Genomic DNA, 23,753 nt, shown 5'->3' on the forward strand with positions numbered 1-23,753 from the left:
TCAGCTTTTTCCTGCTATTGAACCACTACATTTAGTCACCTGGTCTCACCTTATCAGAGATATTACCTTTGTTTTACCCAACCCCTTCTGAAACTTGTTCTCAGTTCAGATGAAGAGTCCCAGACATGAAACATTAACTTTTCTTCTTTCCGTAGTTGTTGCCTTACTCTGTGTGTGTTGATGAGTCGAGGGCGCTGATAGACACATGCAAATACAACATTCTAACTATTCTGGAGACATGACATAAAGAGGGGCTACTTTGGCAGCTTAACATTCCTAGTTACAGATTTTTCAGCTGAGTTCGAAGGAGATTAAAACAAGGAGGCAGGTGGAAACATTGATTAAAAATGAAACAATCAGAGCTGTGAGAAGTGATGATATGTTAGAAGAATCGTCACAGGAGGTCATACAGTATGTATTGAACAAAAGAACAAAAAAGCAGTATTTGCACTGTTGGGGGTAAACTAAGGATCCCTTATCCATCAAAACATTGGGGCAAATGTGTCAATGGATTTCTGCCAAATGCAAAAAGCAGCAGAGCAGAAATAATGGAGGATTTCAATTCACAGAATATTAACTGGAAAACAGTGGGTGCAATTGAGCACAGAATTTCTAAACCACATTCAGAAGAGTTTGATACTCTGCATGGAGAAAAACTCTGCAAGGAATGTGGAGGTCAATGGGCCGATGTTGCAGTTAATATGATATTTTGGGGGAATAAATGGAATAATGGCAATAAAAGTGGCATTAAGGGGTTTGGCATCTTTGAAATTGGTTAAGCAATCAGGCTCAGATGAAATATATCCCAGACTGTTAAAAAAGCAAGGAAACAGTATTTGGGAAAGGTCAGTGATATTTCAATCTCTGCTGTCCTCTGAACCTATTGTTTTGACAATAACAGGGAAATGTGTCAAAGGCAAAAAAAAGAGGGGGGGGGGGGTGCAGGAATTCCGCCCTTCGAGCCAGCACCGCCATTCAATATGATCATGGCTGATCATCCAAAATCAGTACCTCGTTCCTGCTTTTTCCCCATATCCCTTGATTCCGTTAGCCCTAAGAGCTAAATCTAACTCTCTCTTGAAAACACGGAGGCATAAGGGATATTGAATAATCTTCTCCTAATCAGAAGGGGCTGAGAACTGATTTCCAAATGAAGTATTTGTAGATCAGTGGGCTAGGGGCAGGAGCAGGCAGAAACAATAGGGAGGTTGCACATAAGGTTATAAGGTCAAAGGGCGTGACGCATGAAGTAGCTCAATCCTTCTGGAGTACAAGGCAGCTTCCAGCATACACTAGTACCACACTAAACACGTGCGTTCTTACCTGTTAAAAACCACCAAATTGGTTATTTTTTGCGCTGAAAAAAATTGTGGAAATAGGGGTAACCATGAGAGAAAACCGCCAAAATCACTGCTGCTCACTGACTTGCGAAAGAGCAGCGTGCCGGCGGATTGAGGGCAGGTCCCGGCCCACGACAGCCCGGGGCTGGAGGGTAACTGAGCGCTCTGAGCCTGAGCACCAAGGTGTAAGCGGCCGAAGGAGCGGATCCCTCGGGACAGCCCCCACTCTCCACCGGCCACGGCTGCCCTCCACCCCGTCTCCCCCTGTGCGGCCACACTGTCACGGACTGTGGGTCGGCAGCGCCCACACACAGGGCCGGGTGGAGCGGCTCCGGGCAGCGGACACACGGGGCTATAAACCCGGTAACGTCCCCGTCAGCTGCAGCAGAGTTGGGGACAGTCTGGTCCCTCTGCCCACCCAGAGTCACTGAACGCGCTGCACCGGCTCCAGACCCCGACCCCCACCAGGGTGATTCACCCACCCCCCCCGACCCCCACTACCACACGGGGCAATTCACCCCCCTGACCCCGACACCCACACTGGGTGATTCACCCCTCCACCCCCGACCCCCACACGGCCCTGGGTCCGTGAGTATGGAAGCCATAGTAAGTGTTTAACTGCAGTTCACCGCTTGTACTCCAGAAGGCGTTGCATGGCAACAGTACAGGTCACGAGTCGTGACCTCGACTGTCGTGCAACCTCCTTATAGGTCTGTCAGAGCAGTTCTGCTTGTGGATTTTGGGAAGGAGATAGAAACAAGTAGTTTGAATAAGGGTCCCAACGTGAAACATCACCTATCCATGTCCTCTAGAGATGCTGACTGACGATTGTGTTACTCCGGCAAATGGGTGTACAGTTTACAAACTTTGAAAATATCGACATTACTGGTTAAACAGGCAATATAATCAACATTTGAAACATGGAAGATGGACACGACAGAAGAAGAATGTAAACTGTTGGAAAACCAGGCAAAAGTTCGATACACTCTGTTAACTATTCGGGTTGACTGATTGCAGAATTTTCTCTTTTTATTTCAGATTTCCAGCATCTGTAGTTTTTTTTATGATTTTCATGAACTACCTGGTTTTGTGCCCGGAGCCGGAGGTACCAAACTCCAACTCCAAACCTCTCAGATGTGGATGAAATGAAAGCAAAGATACTTCTTCTGCTTCTTCTTCTTCTTTGGAGTTTTACGGCAGCCGGCATCCACAATGTTGCATTGCTGCCACCTTCTGGCTTCACTCCACAGTCCTCATGTCTTTACATTATATCCTTTTTATAAGGCCAGAGGCCCTCAAGAAATTAAACAACACCTTTACTCCTTTTCCTTCCCCTCCATACTCTAGAATGTTCTTTTCTGATATATCTGTCATTCCAATTTTCTTCATTTCACTGATCAAAACTCTTCTTTCTGTTTCATATCTTCTACATGCAACTAGAGCATGCTGAACTGTTTCCGGCTGATGGCATTCCTCACACATCCCAGTAGGGTGTTTTCCCAACATTTTTAATGTGCTGTTCAGGTGAGTGTGTCCTATCCTCAATCTTGCTAATACTACCTGTTCTCTCCTGTTCCCCCCTCTTCTTGCTGTAATGCCCACTCTGTTTTGTAGCGAATAGAGGTGTCTCCCCTTTGTCTCCTGTTCCCAGTATTGTTGCCATTCCTGATTTATTTTCTTCACACAATGTGTCTTCCTTCAGATTTGGATAATTGTAGGTTTACCTCTATGTTCTCTTTTTTAACGGCCTCTTTTGCTAATTTGACCACTTTTTCATTTCCTAGCACACCAATGTGTGCTGGGACCCACAACAAAGTCACGTCACTGCCCTTCCTTGTTACTTGGCTTAATAGTAGTAGAATTTCATACACTAGGTCAGGCCGCCTATGGGATGCACCAGACCCAATACTCTGGATTGCAGACAATGAGTCGCTACATATTAATACTTTGCATGGTTGCACCTGTTCTATCCACCGAACTGCCATCAAAATAGCGTACAGTTCCACTGTATATACTGCCAAATAGTTATTTGTTCTTTTGCAAATCTCAACATTCATCCCTTGCACTACCACAGCTGCCCCTGTTGTTTCAGCTACTGGGTCCTTTGATCCATCTGTGAAAATTAAGAGGTGTTCCCTGTATCTATTATATATATGGTTATGATATTCTGTTTTTAGGTCCGAATTTTTTCCCCTCCTTTTTGCCTCCCATATCTCCAGATCAACTTTTGGGATGTTTAGTAACCATATTGGGACAGATGGCCACAATACTGCAGGGCAGAACTCTTTGTCCTCTACTTCCATGTCCCTTGCCACACCTCCTCCAACCCAGCCGAAGCTTCCAGACTGAGCCACCCCTCTCTCCCAGCACTCCTGTACTGCCTGTTTTGTTGGGTGGTTCTCTCCATGACCCTTAAGGCTTAGCCAGTAATTAGCCATTAGTTGTCTGCGGCGCAGTCTCAACGGCATCTCCCCAGTTTCCACCTGTAGTGCACATACAGGTGACGTCCGCACACCTCCTATACAGATTCTTAGAGCTTCCGCTTGGACTTTGTCCAACTCGGACAACACTGACTTAGATGCTGATCCATAAGCTATACTGCCATACTCTAGTCTGGATCTGATCAGTGATACATAGATATGTTTAAGAGATAATATATCTGCTCCCCACTCTAAACCTGCTAAGCATCTCATTACATTGATGGCTTTTTTGCATTTTCCAATTATTTTTGTAATGTGGACCCTCCATGTTAATCTGGAGTCAAAATGGACTCCCAGGAAACGGAAATCTTTTACTCTTTCCAAATTGTTGCCGTATAGTTTTAACTGGACATCCTCTTTAATTTTCTTCCTTGTGAAAACCATTGTCTTTGTCTTCTCTATAGAGAATTTAAAACCCCATTTCACTCCCCACTCTTCCACCTGGGCTATCCCTTGCTGCATTTTTTCCACGATAAAATCTATATTCTTCCCCTTTCTCCATAGGCTGCCATCATCTGCAAAGAGCGATCGCCCCATCTCTGGTTGAATGTTTGCAAATATATCATTGATCATGATTGAGAATAGGATCGGGCTTATCGCACTTCCCTGGGGAGTTCCATTCTCGACTACACATTTACTAGAGATGTCTGACCCTATTTTAACTTGGATACTTCTACCGTTAAGAAAATCCATTATCCAGTTAAAAATATTTCCTCCTACTCCCATTAAATGCAGCTTTATTAGAAGACCTCCTCTCCACAACACATCAAAAAATACGGTAACTACAGATTCTTTTTTAACTTGTGCTTTCCTTATATCATCTTCCAAGCACAGAACTGGATCATTAGTACGTCTCCCTTTTCTAAAGCCACTCTGATAATTAGCCACTATACCGTTTTCTTCCATTAGATGCCTTGATCTTTCATTTACCATTCTTTCCATCAGTTTACACATGTGTGCTGTTAAAGCTATAGGTCTATAATTTACTGGATTACTTGCATCTTTCCCTGGTTTCCTAATAGGCACAATGATTGCTTCCTTCCACCTCTCCGGTATTCGCCCTTCTTCCCACACCTTGTTATATAGTGCAAGTATCTTTTGGAGTCCCTCCTCACTTAGATGCTTTATCATTATGTAACAAATATCATCCTTCCCTGGGGCTGAGTTCTTACACTTGGCCAGAGCTCTCTTTAGCTCCCCCAAATTAAATGGAATATTGTATTTGTCCTCTGTGATACCTTTCCTTTGTAAGGCCTCAACATTTTCCTCTCTTGATCTTTCCCTACCTCTTCTTCCTTCATCTGACAAGTTGCGGGAGCTGTTAACCCTACTAAAAGTGTTAACCATTAGTCCTGCTTTGTCTTTATTTGAGACTACGGTTTGATCTCCATTTGTTAAGATAGGATAACTCCACTCCCTTTTATCACCTTCCATTTTTTAAATCATCCCCCATATCTCCCCTACCTGTGTTGTGTTTCCAATTGAATCACAATACTTCCTCCAATATGCTCTTTTTGTTTGTCTTATAGTCCTCCTTACAATTGCCTGAGCCTGTTTGTAATTAATCATGTGTTGGTAGTTATGAGTTCTTTTTAATAATCTGAATGCTCTGTTTCTATTCACCACCGCCTCTTTACATTTATTGTCCCACCATGGCACAGCTTTCCTTTTTGATCTTCCTTTACTTTTAGGTATGGAAACTAATGCTGCTCTTTTGATACCTTCTGACAATTTATTCTCAAAGTTTTCTATATCTGTCTCTTCTTGTATCGATTTTACATATCTATTACTTTCCTCCTTAAATTTCTCCCAATTAGCCTTTCCAAACACCCATCGTCCACTTCTGTTTTCTTTACTCATAGTTAAAGTAATATTTATTTTGCATAGCACAGGATGATGATCACTTCCTATGGTACCCTTTTCATATACTTCCCAGTTACATTTAGCAGCAATCCTATTAGAAACAAGTGTAAGGTCCAACACAGACTCCTTCCCTGTCCTAACATCTACCCTGGTCAAGCAAAGATACTATCAAAGATCCTGTGCCGGGAGGTGTGGCATGTGGCGCACTGCGTGATGGGAGGTGTGGCATGTGGCGCACTGCGTGATGGGAGGTGTGGCATGTGGCGCACTGCGTGATGGGAGGTGTGGCATGTGGCGCACTGCGTGATGGGAGGTGTGGCATGTGGCGCACTGCGTGATGGGAGGTGTGGCGAGGCAGCGTGGCAGCGTGTAGCAAAGATCCTATAGCAGAGCGGGGAGGTTTACAATGTTTATTATTTAATGTCCTTTGTCTAGTCTGAAATAAAGTTCATCATTGGATATAAAAATCAGAAGAAATATAATTGTGTGTGTTATATGATTATATACATTTATATCACATTCATGTATGTGTGTTTATAAACATTTTATTCTTTAACAAGAATTAACAGAAGTATGAACTAACAGAATTATGAATCTAACCCTATATCACGCACAAAAACTGTTCCCCCGCAATGTTAATTACCCTGCGAGTCGGGTCGGGTCGGGTAGGTTCCGGTTACTACAAAATCAACTCAAACACTGCTTGTGAGCCATTTAAAAAGAAATGATTTAAAAATCATAAAAAAAAGACAATTACCAGAGTCAAATTTTATTCTTGACAAGAATTAACAGAAGTATGAACTGAGAGAATTATGAATCTAACCCTATATCACACACGCAACGTTGATTACACTGCGAGTCGGGTCGGGTCAGGTGGGCTCCGGTTACTAAAATGGGCGGGGAAAATGCCCAGGATCCCCTCCGTAGCTACTACACGTCAGCCATTGCATTTCGCAGGAGTAGCCCATCTTGCTCCGCTATAGGATCTTTGGTGTAGGGGGAGTGGCGCGCTGCCTGACGGGAGGTGGGGCGTGTGGCGCACTGTGTGCCGGGAGGGAGGGCGTGCGGCGCGGCCCGGCAGCGCGTTGGGGAGTAGGCGTGCTGCGTGCCGGGAGGTGTGGCGTGTGGCGCGCTGCGTGCCGGGAGGTGTGGCGTGTGGCGCGCTGCGTGCCGGGAGGTGTGGCTGTGGCAGGCGGGCGCGGGCAGGCAGGCTGGCGGTTGGTGAACGGTCGCCAGTATGGCGGCGGGGAATGGGTCACTCTCGGATTTCGCCGAGAGCTTCAGTGATTCGTTTTGTCCGAAATGCTCCGGCATGGAGTTGGCGGCCACTGCCAAGTGGGTTCGACTGAACGTCGGCGGCACTCGGTTCCTGAGCACCCGGCAGACCCTGTGCCGCGATCCCAAGTCATTCCTGTACCGACTGTGCCAAGCCGACCCGGACCTGGACTCAGACAAGGTGCCGGGGAAGGGAAGGGAGGAACCGGAGCGGGGTGTGGGGACGGGGGGTAGAGTGGCATAAATATCTAGTGGGAAAGTAGAAAGGCTGAAGGAGTTTGGGTGGGGAGACTGGGAGTAATTGGGACAAGTAGCGAGGTGTGTTCGAGAGTGGAGACGGCAGGAGTAGGTGGATTATTGTGAGGAATAGAGTCTGGGCAGAAGAGTGAAGGAGGTTGTCAGCTGCTGCAATGAGGAGATGTATTCGCCTATTTATTTTGCAGCGTTGATATGAAGTATAATCATGTATAGTCGCATAATCGTTTTGTTCATGTACAGTCTTTGACTGATAGTATACAAACAAAAGCTTTTCACTGTACCTCGGTACATGTGACAATAACAATCTAAATTACAACGGGCAGGTGGCGATGGAGGTCGTGGGCATCGGGGTACAAAAGGGTGAGGAGATAATGCTTTCAGACAACAGTGGTGAGGGAATGGTGCTGTGGTTGAGGGTTTCTGATCAAAAGGGATGATTTTTGAGCAGTCACAGAGCAATATCTGAAGTGTTTACTGAAGCACTTTTTATCTTTGCACTTCTGATGTACTCATTTAGCATGCACTGGATAATTAAAAGTAGCCCTGTAACCTGTCTTATTGACTATACTTAAAATATAATAAATTGGAATTTTGGCAATAAGTATTAAAATATGAAGAAGGGGAGAGCTGTGTAACTGGAAAATTACTAATTTTACAGCTGAGACACCCAGCTGTATTGGTGAACATAATGCTCAGTGGTACATTCCCAGTTTCTGTTGGTGAGTGGTAGAACGTGGTGAGAGCTGAGGGCAAAGTGGAGAGAATGGCTTTTAGGGCGAATTAGTAAGGAATTACTCTTTGTGAGTTGCCTTGGAATGATGGGCTGAATTGGACTCTAATGTCATAAGAAGATATGGAAGCTGGCCCTAATATTCCAAAAGTTTCTAATCAAACATTATCTTTTATTTCTTTAACTGGATACAGAGGGCATAGATGCTACCAGTAGTAAAATTTGTTCCATGAATTAAATTTTATGATTCTATATGATGGAAATGCTACAGCTTAAGCCAATTTATTTTGAGACGAGTAGAAAGGGAACTGGTCTGTTTAGATTGCTGAGTGCTTTGTTTTATGTATAGTGGGGTGAAAGACATACTTTGATATTAATAAAAAGGGACATATATTTGAATCAGCAAGTTAAGGCTGTTGTCCCTGTGGTATATTAAGTAATACAGATGGAAAGATCCTGAGATCATCCCTATGCCCTGCTTAGTAACTGAACTTGGATAAGATGATGCTGAGTCGCTGCAGCCGAGAGTATTCCACTGTATCTATAGATGTGTCAGCAAGAGAAGGTGTGGGCTGAGCAAGGGCATTAGACTTGTTCTGATGTCTGTATGACAATCTGGCCTTGAGAAATAACAAAATATGAGAATCGGGTCCCATTATCAGGCAGTATCTCACTTGCTTTGATAGTTTTCAGTTTTCATTTAGGTTGATTGTAAACCATTCTCTAGTTTTTGACAGTTTGACTGATGCAGACATGATCTTTTGCAATAGGAGCATGGAATTATATTATTTTAATGACACAAATTTAATGTGGCTTTTAATTTTTGGCTCTACTTGACCAGTTCTCCTTTTATTGTTGATATATCTGCTGATAATAGCAACAGTGACTGGTGATGTGCAGAGTCCTCTTTTGGTGATGTGAACACTAAATGGTAGACAGACAGTGTTTTATCTGGTCTCGTTGCTCTGAAAAATGCTGTAACACTAGGTCGAATCAGTCTGCTAAAACACGGTAATTGCATTCCTTGCGTTATAAAAAATTGTATCGTAAAGACGATTGTGTTATAGAGTCCTTCGGCCCAACTTACCCACACCGGCCAACATGTCCCATGTAAACTAGTCCCACCCACCTGCGTTTGACCCATATCCCTCTAAACCTGTCCTATCCGTCTACCTGTCTAAATGTTCCGATAATACATGGCTCAAATACCTCCTCCAACAGCTCGTTCCATACACCCATCTTTCCCGCTTCACCTTAAATCTATGTCCTCTGGTTCTAGATTCCCATACTCTTGTTCTTTTACCCGATCTACACCTTTATAAGATCACCCCAGTGATCCTAGCCTTCCCAGTTCTGCTCAACATCTCCCGATAGCTCAGACCCTCAAGTCCTAGTGACATTTGTGTAAATCATCTCTGCACCTTTTCACGCTTGACAACATCTTTCTTATAATATGGTGCCCAAAACTGAACACAAACTGAACACAATGCTCTAAATGTGGCCTAAATAACAACGTTTTACGCAACTGCAGCATGACCTCCGAAATTCTATACTCCATGCCGGATAAGGAGGTTAGGTGTTAGAAATGAAAAATCATGAGGTTAGCCTTATGCCATGCTTATTAACTGAACGTGGATACGGCGATGCGGACATTGCTGGAGTGAGGCGACTCTTTGCATGCTTGTCCCGCAGGAGAATCTGCTATCGACCTCCCCTTTTAAATCTCTCTTCTACCTGTTGTTCTTGAGTTGGGCTCAATTGCATTTATATATAATATTATCTTATTTGATTGGATAGCATGCAAAAGAGCCTTTCACTGTACCTCAATACAATGACAACATTAAACCTAAACATCATTGCAGTGAAGTGTATTCCACTCTATCTACCAGACTCACAATAACAAACTTATTTTTCCCACAGGATTAAAAAAAAAATGATGGTCTTTTTAATAGCTGCAAATTCAGTTTTGTTACTGAAAGCTAAAACATCCTAAATGCTGCATGTTAGTTTTAATAGAGCACTATTGCACAAGTGTCAATAGAAGAGCTGTGGTGAAACTGCTTGACTCTGATGTCAGGAAACAATGGTGTCTGATTACTGCAGGGTGGTTACATGGAAACAAGTTTATTTTTTCCCCAAGACAGTTTTTTTCTGATTGTCGATTTCGAAAATAACTTTTAAGTAGTTCTCTAGTTCCCTGTACTGACAAACATGTGAAAAAACTTTTGTAGTGGCAACTGGTTGATGAGAGATGGAGAACTATATCCTAGTTTTGCAAGAGAACATTTTAAACTGGGAAAGAGCATAATTTGATTAGTCTTTAAGTGGTGAAGATTTAAACTGATGTCAGGTGAATCTTCTGAGTAATTCTGCTTCGGTAGTTTATTTTACTTTGCTTCTTATGAACAGATGCAAATGTTATTTGCTGCTGTCAGGAACCAGGGTATAGATCTCAGCTTTCTGAATCAGAATTATCTGATCCACTCGGGCAAAGAGCCTAGCAGACTCCAGTAGGGCATTGATGAAACGTCCTCATATTTAGTAGCCATGTGTGACTCCCTCACCATGAATGCAACCATTCTTTTTTGTGGTATGGAAACCCAGACTCAGTACTGTAACCATATCATTACGATGGTACTGTATTTACAGTTCTTGTTGATGCTGTTTGATGGGGGTTGGAAAATGTCTTGAGATGGAAAATATTCATATCTCAACTTCAACGGTCTACGTGGCAGTTTCACCACCAGGGTGTGCTTAATTTTAGTTAATTTTCCTTCTCAGAATCTTTATTTTCTTTTAACCAATTGCAGACAGCAACCTGTAAAGAGCTATTGTTTGCTATCTCTCGTAAGGTTAGCTGTTTCCTAGTATTTCAGCGCCAGTGATGCACTGCACATGCTGGTGCACCACTCCAGCTTTCTGAACAGAGAGCTCTCTCTGCTCTCATTACATGGCATGGAAACTCTTCCCTGGCACCCACCTCAGGAACAACCTGAAATAAATTCTGAGAAATCTTGCCAAGCATGTACCAAGAACAATCTGGCCAACAACATCACATGCACTGATGTTCTTATACTTCAACTGGAACCATTTGTGTGTGTGTCGTTTCTAATGACATCTTTCTTGGTGTTGTGGGGGAAACTCAAATAAACATTTGAACTAAAACAAATTCCAAATAGTGGCATGGTTATGGGGTAGGTTCCTGCAATGATATGTAGTGGTAAAAACTTACCGGTTATTAGTTTCTGGAAGTGTTGGCTGTTCAATAATTATTATTTAAAGAGAAGGAAGGTTCTCCACAATATCCTGATGAGTACTTATCGCGGGACCAAGAGCAGATGATCTGGTTGCTAATCAAATTGCTTGTTAGTGTAGTGATTTTTGTATCAAATTATTTTTATGTCTGCAATGGGCCACACCCATTATGTGAGCAATGGTGAGTCAAACCCTTTTTCTGGTTTAAAATTGGATGGTTTATACCTCTAACCTACAGGCAATTGTTGAAACAAATTCCTCGGCTAATGTGATCGTGCCTGATTTAGTTGCAATGAACAAAACAAAGTCAACTAAAACAAGATAATATGGAGAACATGTGTGGGAAAGAACTGCAGATGCTGGTTTAAATCGAAGGTAGACACAAAATGCTGGAGTAACTCAGCGGGACAGGCAGCATCGCTGGAGAGAAGGAATGGGTGACGTTTCAGGTTGAAACCCTTCTTCAGACTGATCAAAATTTGTTTCCATAATTTACTTGAGTCGGGCAACAAGTACCGAGTACTGCGTTTACAGACCTGTCATGTTGTTGCAAGTAAGAATTTCATTGGTCCGTTTCACTTTCTTGACTCGTGGTAGGCTGATCCAGAAGATTAAAATGATGGTTCGGTTATTCAGAGGAGGCAGATACGATAGTGGCATTCAAGAGGCTTTTACATAGGCATATAAATATGCAGATAATGAAGGGGTATGGGTGTAGTAGAGGCAGCGGAGATTAAGGAGCCACCATGCCTGGCACAGACATTGTGAGCAGCAGGGACTATTTCTGCTCTGTTCTGTTCTATGTACATGTCCTTGGAGGAAAGCTTGCAGATGGGCTTGCTGCAATTGAGTTTTGGATTTGAGGCGAATTCAGTTATCCAGTTGTGAGCCCCCTATGTGTGCAGGAAGCAAACCATCTGTTCATCATGTTGATCTGAAATTATCTTGGTAATGCACAGCTTCAGCTGTGTTACTTCATTAGACCTCACTGAAACACTAGTGGATGTCCACGTAAACAGAACTGCAATTATAGATAATTTTCAACTATTACCCAGTTTTGATTTTGATTAGAAATAATCAGGAGACCCGTATGAGACTTCCATCTGTTTGTGCATAGGTTAAATCAGCCCTCCAGGTGTTGGACGATCTGCTTTGCACACTGGAGAGTTTGTTTTGAACTGCACCCAGCTGTTGCTTAGTGAAAGGTAACTTCTCCTGGGTGCTTGCTCTGCCTCTAAAGTAGGGTGCCTGTTGAAGAGATTAATTACTGCCAGCATTTTGGGAAATCAAACAGGAGGGCAAACGATGCTCATGATGTTTGTGGCAGTGCGTTTGAGGAACAATAGTGCTGATATTAGACCTGTTTATAAGTTTTAGATTATTACTATTATTTAAGTGACCTTGTATTGATCTTGTTTTGTTAAATACGATAATGTTCCAAAGTAAAATATTCTTTAATTTCACTAGTTCCAGCGACATAACTGCAAGATCTGAATAATCAGGAATAACAGATGGCAGATAGAAAGGACCGTGACAGACGGAGAGCTTCATAACCAACAGAATGTAGACGGTCTGATTTTGGCATTTGAGTCTTGAGTTAATCTGAACCAGTTTACTATCTCATAAAATAGACACAAAATGCTGGAGTAACTCGGCTAGACAGGCAACATATCTGGAGAGAAGGAATAGGTGACGTTTCGGGTCGAGACCCTTCTTCAGACTGAAGAAGGATCTCGACCTGAAACGTCGCCCATTCCTTCACTCCAGAGATGATGCTTGTCCCGCTGAGTTACTCCAGCATTTTGTTTATCTTTGGTTTAAGCCAGCATCTGCAGTTGTTTCTTACTTTCTCATATGTTGAGATTATTCAGTTTGGGGAAGGGATTTTTCAAATTTCATCTTTCCCTTTCATTCAGTGCACTGGGGAGTGTGTTATCCTGCTAAGAGTAAAGAATGTGAGCATGGGGGGATGGAAAACTGGTGCCAGTGATAGCATGACTTACTAACACTAAATGCAATCCATTTGTATTGTCCCAATTTATTATTAACAACAAAGCAGTCCTTTTCAGGGTAGCAGAGCTGCAGATTTTCATTTTGTAGATTGAGTGAATTATTGTTGAACATTGCTTCAGTCCATTCAGATAGATTGAGTCATGCTCCTTCAAGTGAAGCAGAGTGCATATAAAGACCACAAGATTGCGCGTTTCTGCTGTCAATTTGCAATGTTCACGAGTGAATAAAGTATGGGGACAGGAATAGTTGGTACCAATGGTAGGTGGACATGTTTGTGTAGCAAAGCAGCCTTTTGCTCAGGTCTTTATGGTCACCTTTATCAGAAAACCAAGAAATGAAGACAAGAACCTGCCTAGCTGAGCAATAAAATTGAATGCTGACTCGTGGAGGAAATGGTCACGCTATGGTAACCGCTCGTCTCAGCAGTTTAAAAATATATATCGTTCGTGTGAATGCTGCAAAAATGCATTTGCAGAACATGAAACATTTCTATGAATCAGCATATTGTTCAATGTTGGTACTCAGAAATGTTGATGTCTTTATGCAGCCAAACGTTAGGGAGTTAACATGCAGATGAAGCGAGCAATTAAGGCATCAAATTATATGAAGAATGGTTTGGGAACATAACTAAAAGGAAGTCTTGCAGTAATTTCACGTGGACGCGGTCACACCTGGTGTGCTGCATACAAAGGATGTACTATAAGCAGATTCACAAGAAGCATTCCTGGATGGGAGTGCTCCCATGAGAGGAAAAAGAATAGAAGAAGCTTCTACTCCCTGGAGGTTAGCAAAAATTGAGGCATTCTCATTGAAACATAAGATTTTGAAAGGGATTGGCAGAATAGGTCTAGAAAATTTATTTCCTTTCTTGAAGGTCGGGTGCACTGTCATTCGCAAAATGGGTTATAGTCTATTTCCCCTTTAACAAGGATAAATCTTTGATGCTTTTTGGAATATTCTACTGAAAATCTGTGAATGCTTAATCACAAAGTGGATTTGATGGGTAAGATCCATTGTTTTTGGACTATGAAGAATTGACTGATCTGGGATGGGTGGGTGGAATGATCAGGATCATCTTATTTATTGAATGGCACAGCTGGATGGGCTATTCTTATTTCTTGTGTGGAAGTGAGTGGGAATGCTCAAGTTTTCATCCAGACACAAGGAAATGCCCGATACTGGTTTGCAAAAAAAATGTAGGATTAGCTCAGCAGGTTGCATCCAAGAATGACATTGGACACAATTATTCAAACAATCTTTACTTTCTAAAGCAAAAGATCATTTGTGGAAACTTTTAACGTTATTGGAACAGATTACGTATTCCACATCACTCCCTCTTCCACCAGTATGGTGCTCAATTATTTTTAATGGTTTACCGTCCATGTTAGTGTTGATTATTTAGTGCTAATTTTAGTTTTTTCTCATGTTTCTGTTTATGTGTTATTTCATGTTTTCATTAAATGTAAAGATAATTAATTGTAAAGATAAGAAAAAGATAAGGTAGATTTGGAGGTGTGAAGGAACTTGTGTATTAAGTGGGAACATGTTGAGGTGGTAGATCCACCATGATTTTACTGTCTGGTGCATCTACCACCTCAACATTTGATATTGCCTTTTTGATTATTGTTTAGTGTTTGTGTTATTTCATTAGTGCACTGCAAAAGTGCAGCAAGTAAGAATTTCATTATTTTGTTGCCAGTGTGCATGACAATGAAACACATTTGACACTTGAGTTAATACTTAATTTGTTTGCTCAATCTTTTATTACTTGAACATTTTTAGTTTGATTAAAGTTGTCACCTATTGCAATGGCATTAAAGAGTTTCAAATGTTGTAAGTTTGCATTGGGATGGAAGTGCTGCAGCTTTAAAGTGTTTGTGAATCATGAAGTTTCTGAGACTTCAGAACAAAAAAAAGACAAAGTCAAAGGTTATTTATTGGTCACATACACCTAGGTGTAGTGAAATGCTTCTTGCCAATGCAGCACATAAAGAAAGAATACAGACATAACATTAATAAGAGATACAAACGTCAAGCTTGTGTTTGGAGAGGGAGTATAATTGTAATGAGCTATCCTTTGTTTCCCTGAAGGTACTGTGTAAATCACAATGGAAGTATGGTTTTGGGATTTGACTATTGTTCCTATGAATAGTGAGATACTTGTTTTTATCCTTGATAATGAATCATTCTGATCGCTGTAGTAGCTTTGGGTTAACAGATCCACCAGTTTCTCTGAGTCGCAAGAGAATACTGAATGTAGATGCAAAGGAAATTATTACAATTTTGTTGCATTTTGTCACTGGAGGAGGGAAATCAGCAAAATCATTAAGGATTTAACAATACATTTGTGTCCTCTCAAAGAGACTTTTAATATTACACCCAATACAAGTTTAACTGACGTGTAATCAACAGTGCATAAAATGCTGCAGTCAAAGTTCTACATTGAGATAAATTGCAAAGTTATTTGATGTATTGGCATATTAATTTTTTCAAGAGGCTGAGTGGTGATCTTATAGAGGTGTACAAGTATCATGAGGCGACTAGATCGGGTGAATGTACAGAGTCATCTTCCCAGAGTAAGGGAATCAAAAACTCGAGGGCATAGGTTTAAGGTGAGAGGGGGAAGATGTAAAAGGAACCTTAGGGTCAACTTTTTCCTCACAGGGTAGAGGCCATATGGAACAGGCTGCCAGAGGATGTTGTTGAGGCAGGTACAGGAACAAATAAAGGATATTTGGACAGGTGCATGGATAGGAAAGGTCTAGTGATATTGGGTCAGGTATGGACAAATGGGACTAGTTTGCACTGGGCATCTTGATCGGTCTGAACGAGTTGGGTCATAAAGGGCCAGTTTTTGTGCTGTAGGATTCCATGTTAACATTAGTAGGGACAAGTGATAGCTAAATACTTGGAATTAAATGTGCTGGGAGGAGTTGACTGTTGGATATGTTGGCTGTTCTTTTTTGAGAATTATTTGAACATAGAATTTTTAAGTCATGCAGTTGCCAGTTCAAGTATCATTCCAGAGACTTAATTACATAATTTCAATTGTAATTGTTGTTGAAGAGATATGTACTATTGCAGGTGGCTTTAAAAGTATCCTGTTTATTTATTTTACATCCCTTCTAGCAACATTTGGGGTTCTCACAACAACTGTCAATTGATGTTTGAGCATTTGAGATTTTTAAATTCAGTTAATTGTTTTTGTTAATTAAACCTAGTAAGCGATATGAGGAAAAGGCAGGTATTTGGAGTGAGGTAGCTGATTAGTCGTGATCTTATTGAATACCACTTTTGTAACTGAATTTTCATCTCCTGTTCCTTTATTCCTAACTTGCTTGACCTAGCTAGCTTTGAGTCAACAGTAAATTTGGATATCATCTGAGCTTTGTGTCAGCAATAAACTTGGATAATATCCAGTTGTTCCTTTATATTAAATAGATTGTGAATGGTTGGGACCTTGGCACAGATCGTGTGTCAGTCTGCTAATTACAAACTGTCACTTTGAAAATGACCTGCTTATGCCTGCACATGCCTTTTATTTCTTCGCCAGTTATTGTTTGCTGTATGGACCGTGATGATCTTCCAACTTTATCCTGTTCCACAAAAATGGAGAGTTGCGGGAGGAACTCGGTGGGTCAAGCAGCATCTGTGGAGGGAAATGGAAGGTCAATGCCTCGGGTCGAGGCCCTTATCAGGACCAGTCTAGAATGGTCTTTACCAAAAATGTCAATTGTCCATTTCTCTCTAGGGATGCTTCCTTATCCACTCCAGCAGCACTCCTTTTGCTCCAGACCCCAGCCTCAATACCCAGTTCCAGTTAGGGCGACGAGCACTTTCATTCGTCATCGCTCTTCCCCTATTCCCAGAAGTGCCTTCAAACTGACTTTCTCCGAGGTTAAAATTAAATTGAAATGGCAAATGATGTAATATAGTTCAATATTTTTAAGCACTCCGACTATTACCCCACATGATTGGACAGTACAGAGTTAATTAAAACTTGCTATTGCCCTGGGTGCTTAGTTCTGGAGGTGCTGGGCTTGGTTTAATACCTCATTTGAGCAAGTGATGCAATTTATAAACAAATGATCATTTTCTGAATAATCTTTCCCAAATTCAGTCCACAGTGTGTATGTATTCCTCTTTACCCAAACTGCATCTGAGAACCAGCATCTTCAGTTACTTTAACAATCCTCACTCTTTACTGCTCAACACTTTCACGAGTTACAACATGCATTTCTGTCAAAAGTTTAGAATTCCACTGCCCATTCAAGTATTGTCCTTGTTCCTTATCTATCTTCATGTCTAGTGTCTTTGAAAGTCTCCATCTAGCTAATTCTGGTAATGGTTTCCATCCTATCATTGCAAATGTCCTCCATATTTGCTCTTGTGTGCTCTGAAACAAACTGTTCATGCTTCCTAACATCATGATTTTGAGCACAAATTCAGATGTGATCCTGCATTTTATCAAAAGATTCAGTGAGAAAATTATTTGCTGCAGTCAGATATGTTTTACTGATCTGCTGATGTGGTATTTAAGGTAGAGATGCTCTAAGTGGAGTAAAAATCATTGAAAATGCTTTCCACCATTCCCACGTTCCACTTTCTGACATTCGTGCACTTACCACAAAAGCCACATCATAGTTTACAGTCAGGATCAGTCCAGCAATGGATAGTTCTAATGTTATTCTGCATTATTCATATTGGTTCCATTATAGCTGCAGATTGTGGTTTATTACAATTTGTTTTGTTTCTCCTGATTCTTCTGTTCTTCTACTTAGGCACTCACATGAAACCAGTGTGTACAGTGTTAAATTAGATAGTGTGAATGCTGTCACATGTGTGCACAGTGTTAAATTAGACAGCGAGAATGCTAAAGTTCCGATTTGTCACCTATCCCCATCCAACTAACCAACATTCACATCGCACCAAACACATAATTTGGATGTGCAAGAATGTAACCATCTGAAAATGTAGTTGTCATACAACTGCTTGGGAATTTCTTTTAGGAAAAAAATGTTATCTGGGTGCCTGTGCTAACTCGAGCAACCAAGGCTTGTTCTTAATAATTGATGTTGCAATCAACAATTCTTGCATAATTAATGTTCCCAACAGTCTGAGACCTATTTTCCTCCCTGAAGGATGCAAACTGCATTACTTACATGGGAATACCAAAAGGTTGCTTTCTTTTCCTCCAACTTTGTTTCATCAGAGAGGCAATTTGTTCACCCTTAAGCATCCTTGAAAATATCATATTCCTTCCAGTATGAAAAAGATGGAGCTGACAATTTCGATTAAGACTATTTGCAAATAGAATTTTTTGAAAAGCAGCCTATTTATTGATTCACTTTCTTTTTCCAATTCCCAGTTTTAACCTGATTTCAAAAGTCTAAGCAAATCGCAAACATTACAGCAGCTTTCTCTCTCAAGAAATTGAGGGTGTGAACTGAAACAATGGAGACCAACACAGCATTTATTAACATAATAGTTTTATATTCTATAGAATAAATAACTCTCTTAACATTCATAGAAATCCAAATGATTATGGCTATTTCAAGCCTTAAGTTTGTGTTGTGATAAGCATGAGGTGAATATTCTTTAATTTCAAAAACAAATTTTATTCACAAAATATGTACAAGAACTACAAAAACAGCACAGGGCTTTCTTGCCAATCGCAGTGTCATCCCATCTGTACATTCATAGTGTTGTCAATTCAATGCATTCGTCCTGTCAAGTTAGTACATTCTTTGTACCGACGGCACACACAGCTTTTGTTGCTTTTCGCTCTACCTTGGACCATAAACTGAACATTTCTTTTAAAGGGAAAGGAGTGGATTAAGCAGAAGATTTTTATTCATCTCTTGCCTATGATTACTTAAATTGGAAATTTATCAACAACTTTTATTTTGGCAGAGAATTGTAGAAATTAATCCTCATCTTCTCAGACTTATTTCTCAAGCCAAATGTCTTGTTTTAATTTTGCAAGATATAAAACTTGTACTCAAGGCCAGATACTGATCACTGGGAGCTAACGTGCAAAAAAAAACTTGCAAAATGTCAAAAGCATATAATGCTAACTTGTGGCTTTTAAAATCTATATTATGTTATAATGAACTAGGGCAAGCTAACTTTGCAAATGGCCTGTTAAACTGCAGGTGCCTGCATCAACCAGTCTGTATGTGCAGTCCGTTCAGCTCGACATGATAAATCCTCGGCCTCATTCTCATTTCTGGAATAGAGCCAATAAAGTATTGCTGCTTTGCAATAAAAGCCCAGGGGGCAAAAATAATTTGGAATGATTCAGACCCTGGTGAAAACTAACAATTAACTGGTCCCCTGCCGGATTCAATCTGATCCCAATTCACTTCCAATATGCAAGACTAAAAACCTCACTGTACATTCACATGGGACTGATCATGTATCCAAAATAAGCAGTAACCTGCTGCAACAATCCTGCTGAACGTGTTGACTCGGAGTTAAGTGATGGCAGTCAAGTTCAGAGAATCCGCATCTGAAGCCTTAACTAAATTGTACTATTTGAATGTATTGGCAGGCCGGAAAGTGGTTTTGGATTTCTGTAATCATTGGAATTTGCTGTTTACTAGGAGTCGGATCTGGGAAGGAAGACTTGGAAAAATAATCACCACTTTTATTTCACAATATTAACAAACATTCCGCCTTTCTCTAGTAATTTCCGCTATCCATAATGTGTTTACACCCACTGGTGATTTGGTCCTTTACTCGTGCTGTGACCTCCTCCTTCTCCACGGCTTTATTATCCTTATGTTTATCCATTCATTCAACTTCCCATTCCATCACCACATTAATTTTTCTCTTTTCCGAAACATTTCCACCATCCCCACGTCCAGCCCTGCTGGGAGCTTCTGCAAAACATTTGCAGGATGTATTTTACTAGGAAGTCTGAATTCTGCTGTGCTCAGGGTCGGGTGCCTAAATTATTTAACCAGTTCTGCTTTTTATATTTTCTTCTCTCCCCTCATTCTGATATTAAACCGAACAACACAAAAGCACTATTTGGTTCTGTCGTCAGGGTTTATATGAAAAGTTGACCTTGTATTCCTCCACTGATGCCTTCTGACCAGCCTGGCTCCAATATTTTCAGATTTGATTCACAGCCACAATCTCCTCAATGCCATTGAGGCATCTGGCTGTGATGCCAGATTGTTGAGCTGGCCTCCTGCTTTATAAGTGTCTGGACAATTCCTAAGGCAGATTCCTAGTTTCTTGAAAGAAGTTACCTTATTTCATTGTGAATGACAGGACATTCCAGCCATTTTCGTGCACTAGGGAATTTACGGGTTTGTTATTGCTTCAAAAAGTATTGCCCTCTTTCCACTATTATTAAGAGCTGCAAATAGTTTGTGGATTTGTGTTGGAAAGAGGTGGATTTTTATTAGCAGTTGTACCTTGGTATGGAAGTACAAATAGTGTGTTAATTAATTAATTCCTTCTGGTGCTGTAATGCTTGGATATCAGATGTCTCTATAATCCTGTCTCCAATATTGTACCTGTGACCGAAGATAGCACACAATGCTAGGGAGAAATTCTCTGGAGAAAAAGAATGGGTCACCAGATTATTTTTCCAGAAATAGGGCTGAAGCAGAGTTCATAATAGGACTTAAAACAAGTGTGGAAACAAATGGGAATTAAGAAAACTTAATAGCTGTGTGGAAAAGGCATAGGGATTGGCACTAAATTAACTTTCAGAAAACAGCCTGACAATTTCCTGCTTTATTTACTTCTAAATATATTTATTCATCATAGATTTAGATGTAGTGCCAAATGTGCAACATTTCATAATGTCATGTTTTTCCTGTTACTTAACAACAACATATTATCATTTATCATTCATTTACAGCCCTGAATCAAATAGTTCTTGGGATTTTGATACAGAATTCAACTAATTTAACACTCTGGCCCTTGCCCATAGATCCTTTTCAGTGTCTGTATCTAGCTTTAACATGTCTCTTAGCATGTTGTCCTGGACCTTTGAACGTGTCACCTTGTAGCCTTGATCTGTGACACTAGTGAGTTTTGGTAATATGTATTTTGCTGCAATGGTTTTCCAGAAGCGGCTGATACTTGTTTCCATGTGTGTCTCTGGGAACAGCATATGCAGCACAGAAGCCTCTGTTATGCAGTTTCTGACAGTGAACCTCAACAAATATTCTTGCATCGCTTTCAGTTCATTCCTTCAAAGGACACAGGTAATGGTCTCACTTCCAGTGCAGCCATCACAAGGGTTGTGTGCAGTACCAATACTCCCAACCATGAAAGATCTGATGGGGAAGGCCTTTCTCCCCAGCAATTAGCACTGTACAATCAGCAAGGTGCTTGCTGTGCTTGTTTGAAAGCTTTGCTGATTAGGCATACTGCAAAATAAACTTTGACTCTTCTCTGGGAACAAACTAGATGCACTGTCTTTTTATTCCTGTAGAGTTCTGATAGCACTTTTTTCAGACCATTAACTAATTGATTTGTAATTAAATATATTCTTCTGGGTAAAGTATCCCACTAGGGGCAGGTGGTGTGGAACAGGCTAATTAAATCGAAAATTTTGATGGCCAGGTCCATCCTGTGTAAAGATGAACACAAATACTACTTGTAATGACACTTGGTGTTTGCATTTTCATGGTCTGTGCACAGCTTGATGCAGCCACCCATGGTTGGCCGTAAGAGCAAGGGCCGTGATGGTAGTTTTCTTTATTTTTCTGGAGGTTAATTCATCAAGGTTTTGCAAATTTGCTTTATTTTTGGCCTGCTGATGAAACAAAAAGTCTTGGCTGATTGCTATTGCACAGTTGTGGAATATAGCCAAACTGCATCAACTCTGAGAGCCTCTCATACCTGTGATTGACAGGGAGAGCTCTTACGCGTATACTAGATGTTTTCCACCTCCTGATGAGTAAATATGACAAGCACCAGGTGCTGTTGTAGTTCAATTTGCTACTGGATAAGCTGATTGTGCTTCAGGCAAGAGAGACAAATAGACTTTTTTATTGAAATGAACAAAGCTGGCTACCTACCTACCAACCATTTGGTTGCACGCAACCATCTTGCTGCGATTGCAGCAATATACTGAGTTAGTGTTAACTCTGTGATTATGGAACGACTCAGGGCGGAACGGTGACGCAGTGGTAAAGTTGCTGCCTTACACCCCCAGAGACCATTGTTCGATCCTGACTACGGGTGCTGTGTGTACGGAGTTTGTATGTTTTCCCTGTGACTGTGTGGATTTTCCCTGGGAGCTCCGGTTTCCTCTCACATTCCAAAAGACACGAGTTTGGAGGCTAATTGGTTTGGGTAATAATAATAAATTGTCCCTAGTGTTAGTGTACAGGGATCTCTGTTCGACGCAGACTTGGTGGGCCGAGGGGCCTGTTTCTGCGCTGTATCTCTAAACTAAATGAAGCATCGTACTACCAGGGACTGGGACTATTATTTTTCTTTTGGGATTTGACCAGACAGAGCATATTTGTGTTGCATATTTCTGCATCATGTTGTGGAATGGCCAATTAAGAAGGCAGCTAATGAATGCTTGTGATTCCTATGGTCTGCCTATATGCAGTCATACTCAGCACTAGTAGAACGGTTTTATTCCAACCATGACCTCGCTTTTTTCATATTGTACTTTAGATTCATATTGCCAGATTCTATAGGGATGCTAGAGGATATAAGAATGAAATCAATAATAGGAGAGGAAGCAGTCGTGGTGAAAGCATGAGAATGTTTATCTTTTGTGACTAAGTTTTATCGATTATAACATTTAAAAAATACTGGTAAACATTATGCACCCGTTTCTTCAACCATCGACTTTGTTTTAAGTTAGATACGACGTATGTGTAGCGCTGACTTGGTATGCATGAGAGCAAAATTTCGGGGATGGCAAAGTGGCGCAGCTGGTAGGCCTGTTGCCTCAGTGGCAGAGACCTGGGTTTGATCCTGACCTTGGGTGCTATTTGTGTGGAGTTTATACATGTTCCCTGTGACCATGTGGGTTTCTTCCAGTACTCCAGTTTTCTCCTACATTACAAAGACATGCAGGTTTACGGGTCAGTTGGCTTCTGTAAATTGCCCCTAATGTGTAGGGAATAGATGTGAAAACGGGGTAACATAGAACTAATGTGAACTGATGGTTGGCATGGACTCATGATCAAAGGGCTTCTTTCGCTATATCTAAAATTTAATTCAACAGAGCACCCACTTTTCAAATCAAAGCTCGTTAATTTGATTCCAAAACTAAAATAAGACAGATGCTAGAAATCTCAAATAAAACACCACAGCAAGTTCCTGGGAGACAAAGCAATGTCCGCAAAGGGAAAAACAAAGCCGTCCTTAACACATCAGAGCTCCTCTCTCCACAGATGTGACATGGTGGCCTATAATTCAATTTCAAGTGCCTTTAAAGTGTGTTTGGAGGTCATGTACAAGTCTGAGGTTTCATGTTTTGATATTGGTGATGTTTCAGGCTGCCAGTGCAGACTGCATTACTGTGCATAGGATCCTTAAAATGAAGCT

The 23,753-nt window shown here is 41.1% G+C and overlaps 1 protein-coding gene and 1 long non-coding RNA gene across 3 annotated transcripts in view; one reads left to right on the forward strand and one right to left on the reverse strand.

The window, feature by feature from the left end:
* Positions 1-1,963: 1,963 nt before the first annotated feature.
* On the reverse strand, positions 1,964-12,922 carry LOC116985846. The gene is made up of 3 exons (XR_004415357.1): positions 12,896-12,922; positions 12,346-12,348; positions 1,964-2,052 (listed from the first exon to the last, which is right to left on the reverse strand). It is a non-coding gene; the product is annotated as an uncharacterized LOC116985846 (long non-coding RNA).
* Positions 6,772-23,753, forward strand: part of kctd5 (potassium channel tetramerization domain containing 5) — a 60,841-nt gene continuing 43,859 nt past the window's right edge. The window contains exon 1 of one of the 2 annotated variants that reach the window (XM_033040917.1): positions 6,772-7,139. In XM_033040917.1, coding sequence (XP_032896808.1) covers positions 6,921-7,139 — 219 coding nt within the window. In that variant the 5' untranslated portion in view covers positions 6,772-6,920. The remainder of the gene's footprint in view (positions 7,140-23,753) is intronic. The other variant, XM_033040916.1, reaches the window with a different exon arrangement.

Source organism: Amblyraja radiata, chromosome 22 (genome assembly GCF_010909765.2).
Source record: "Amblyraja radiata isolate CabotCenter1 chromosome 22, sAmbRad1.1.pri, whole genome shotgun sequence".
NCBI classification, from domain to species: Eukaryota; Metazoa; Chordata; class Chondrichthyes; order Rajiformes; family Rajidae; genus Amblyraja; species Amblyraja radiata.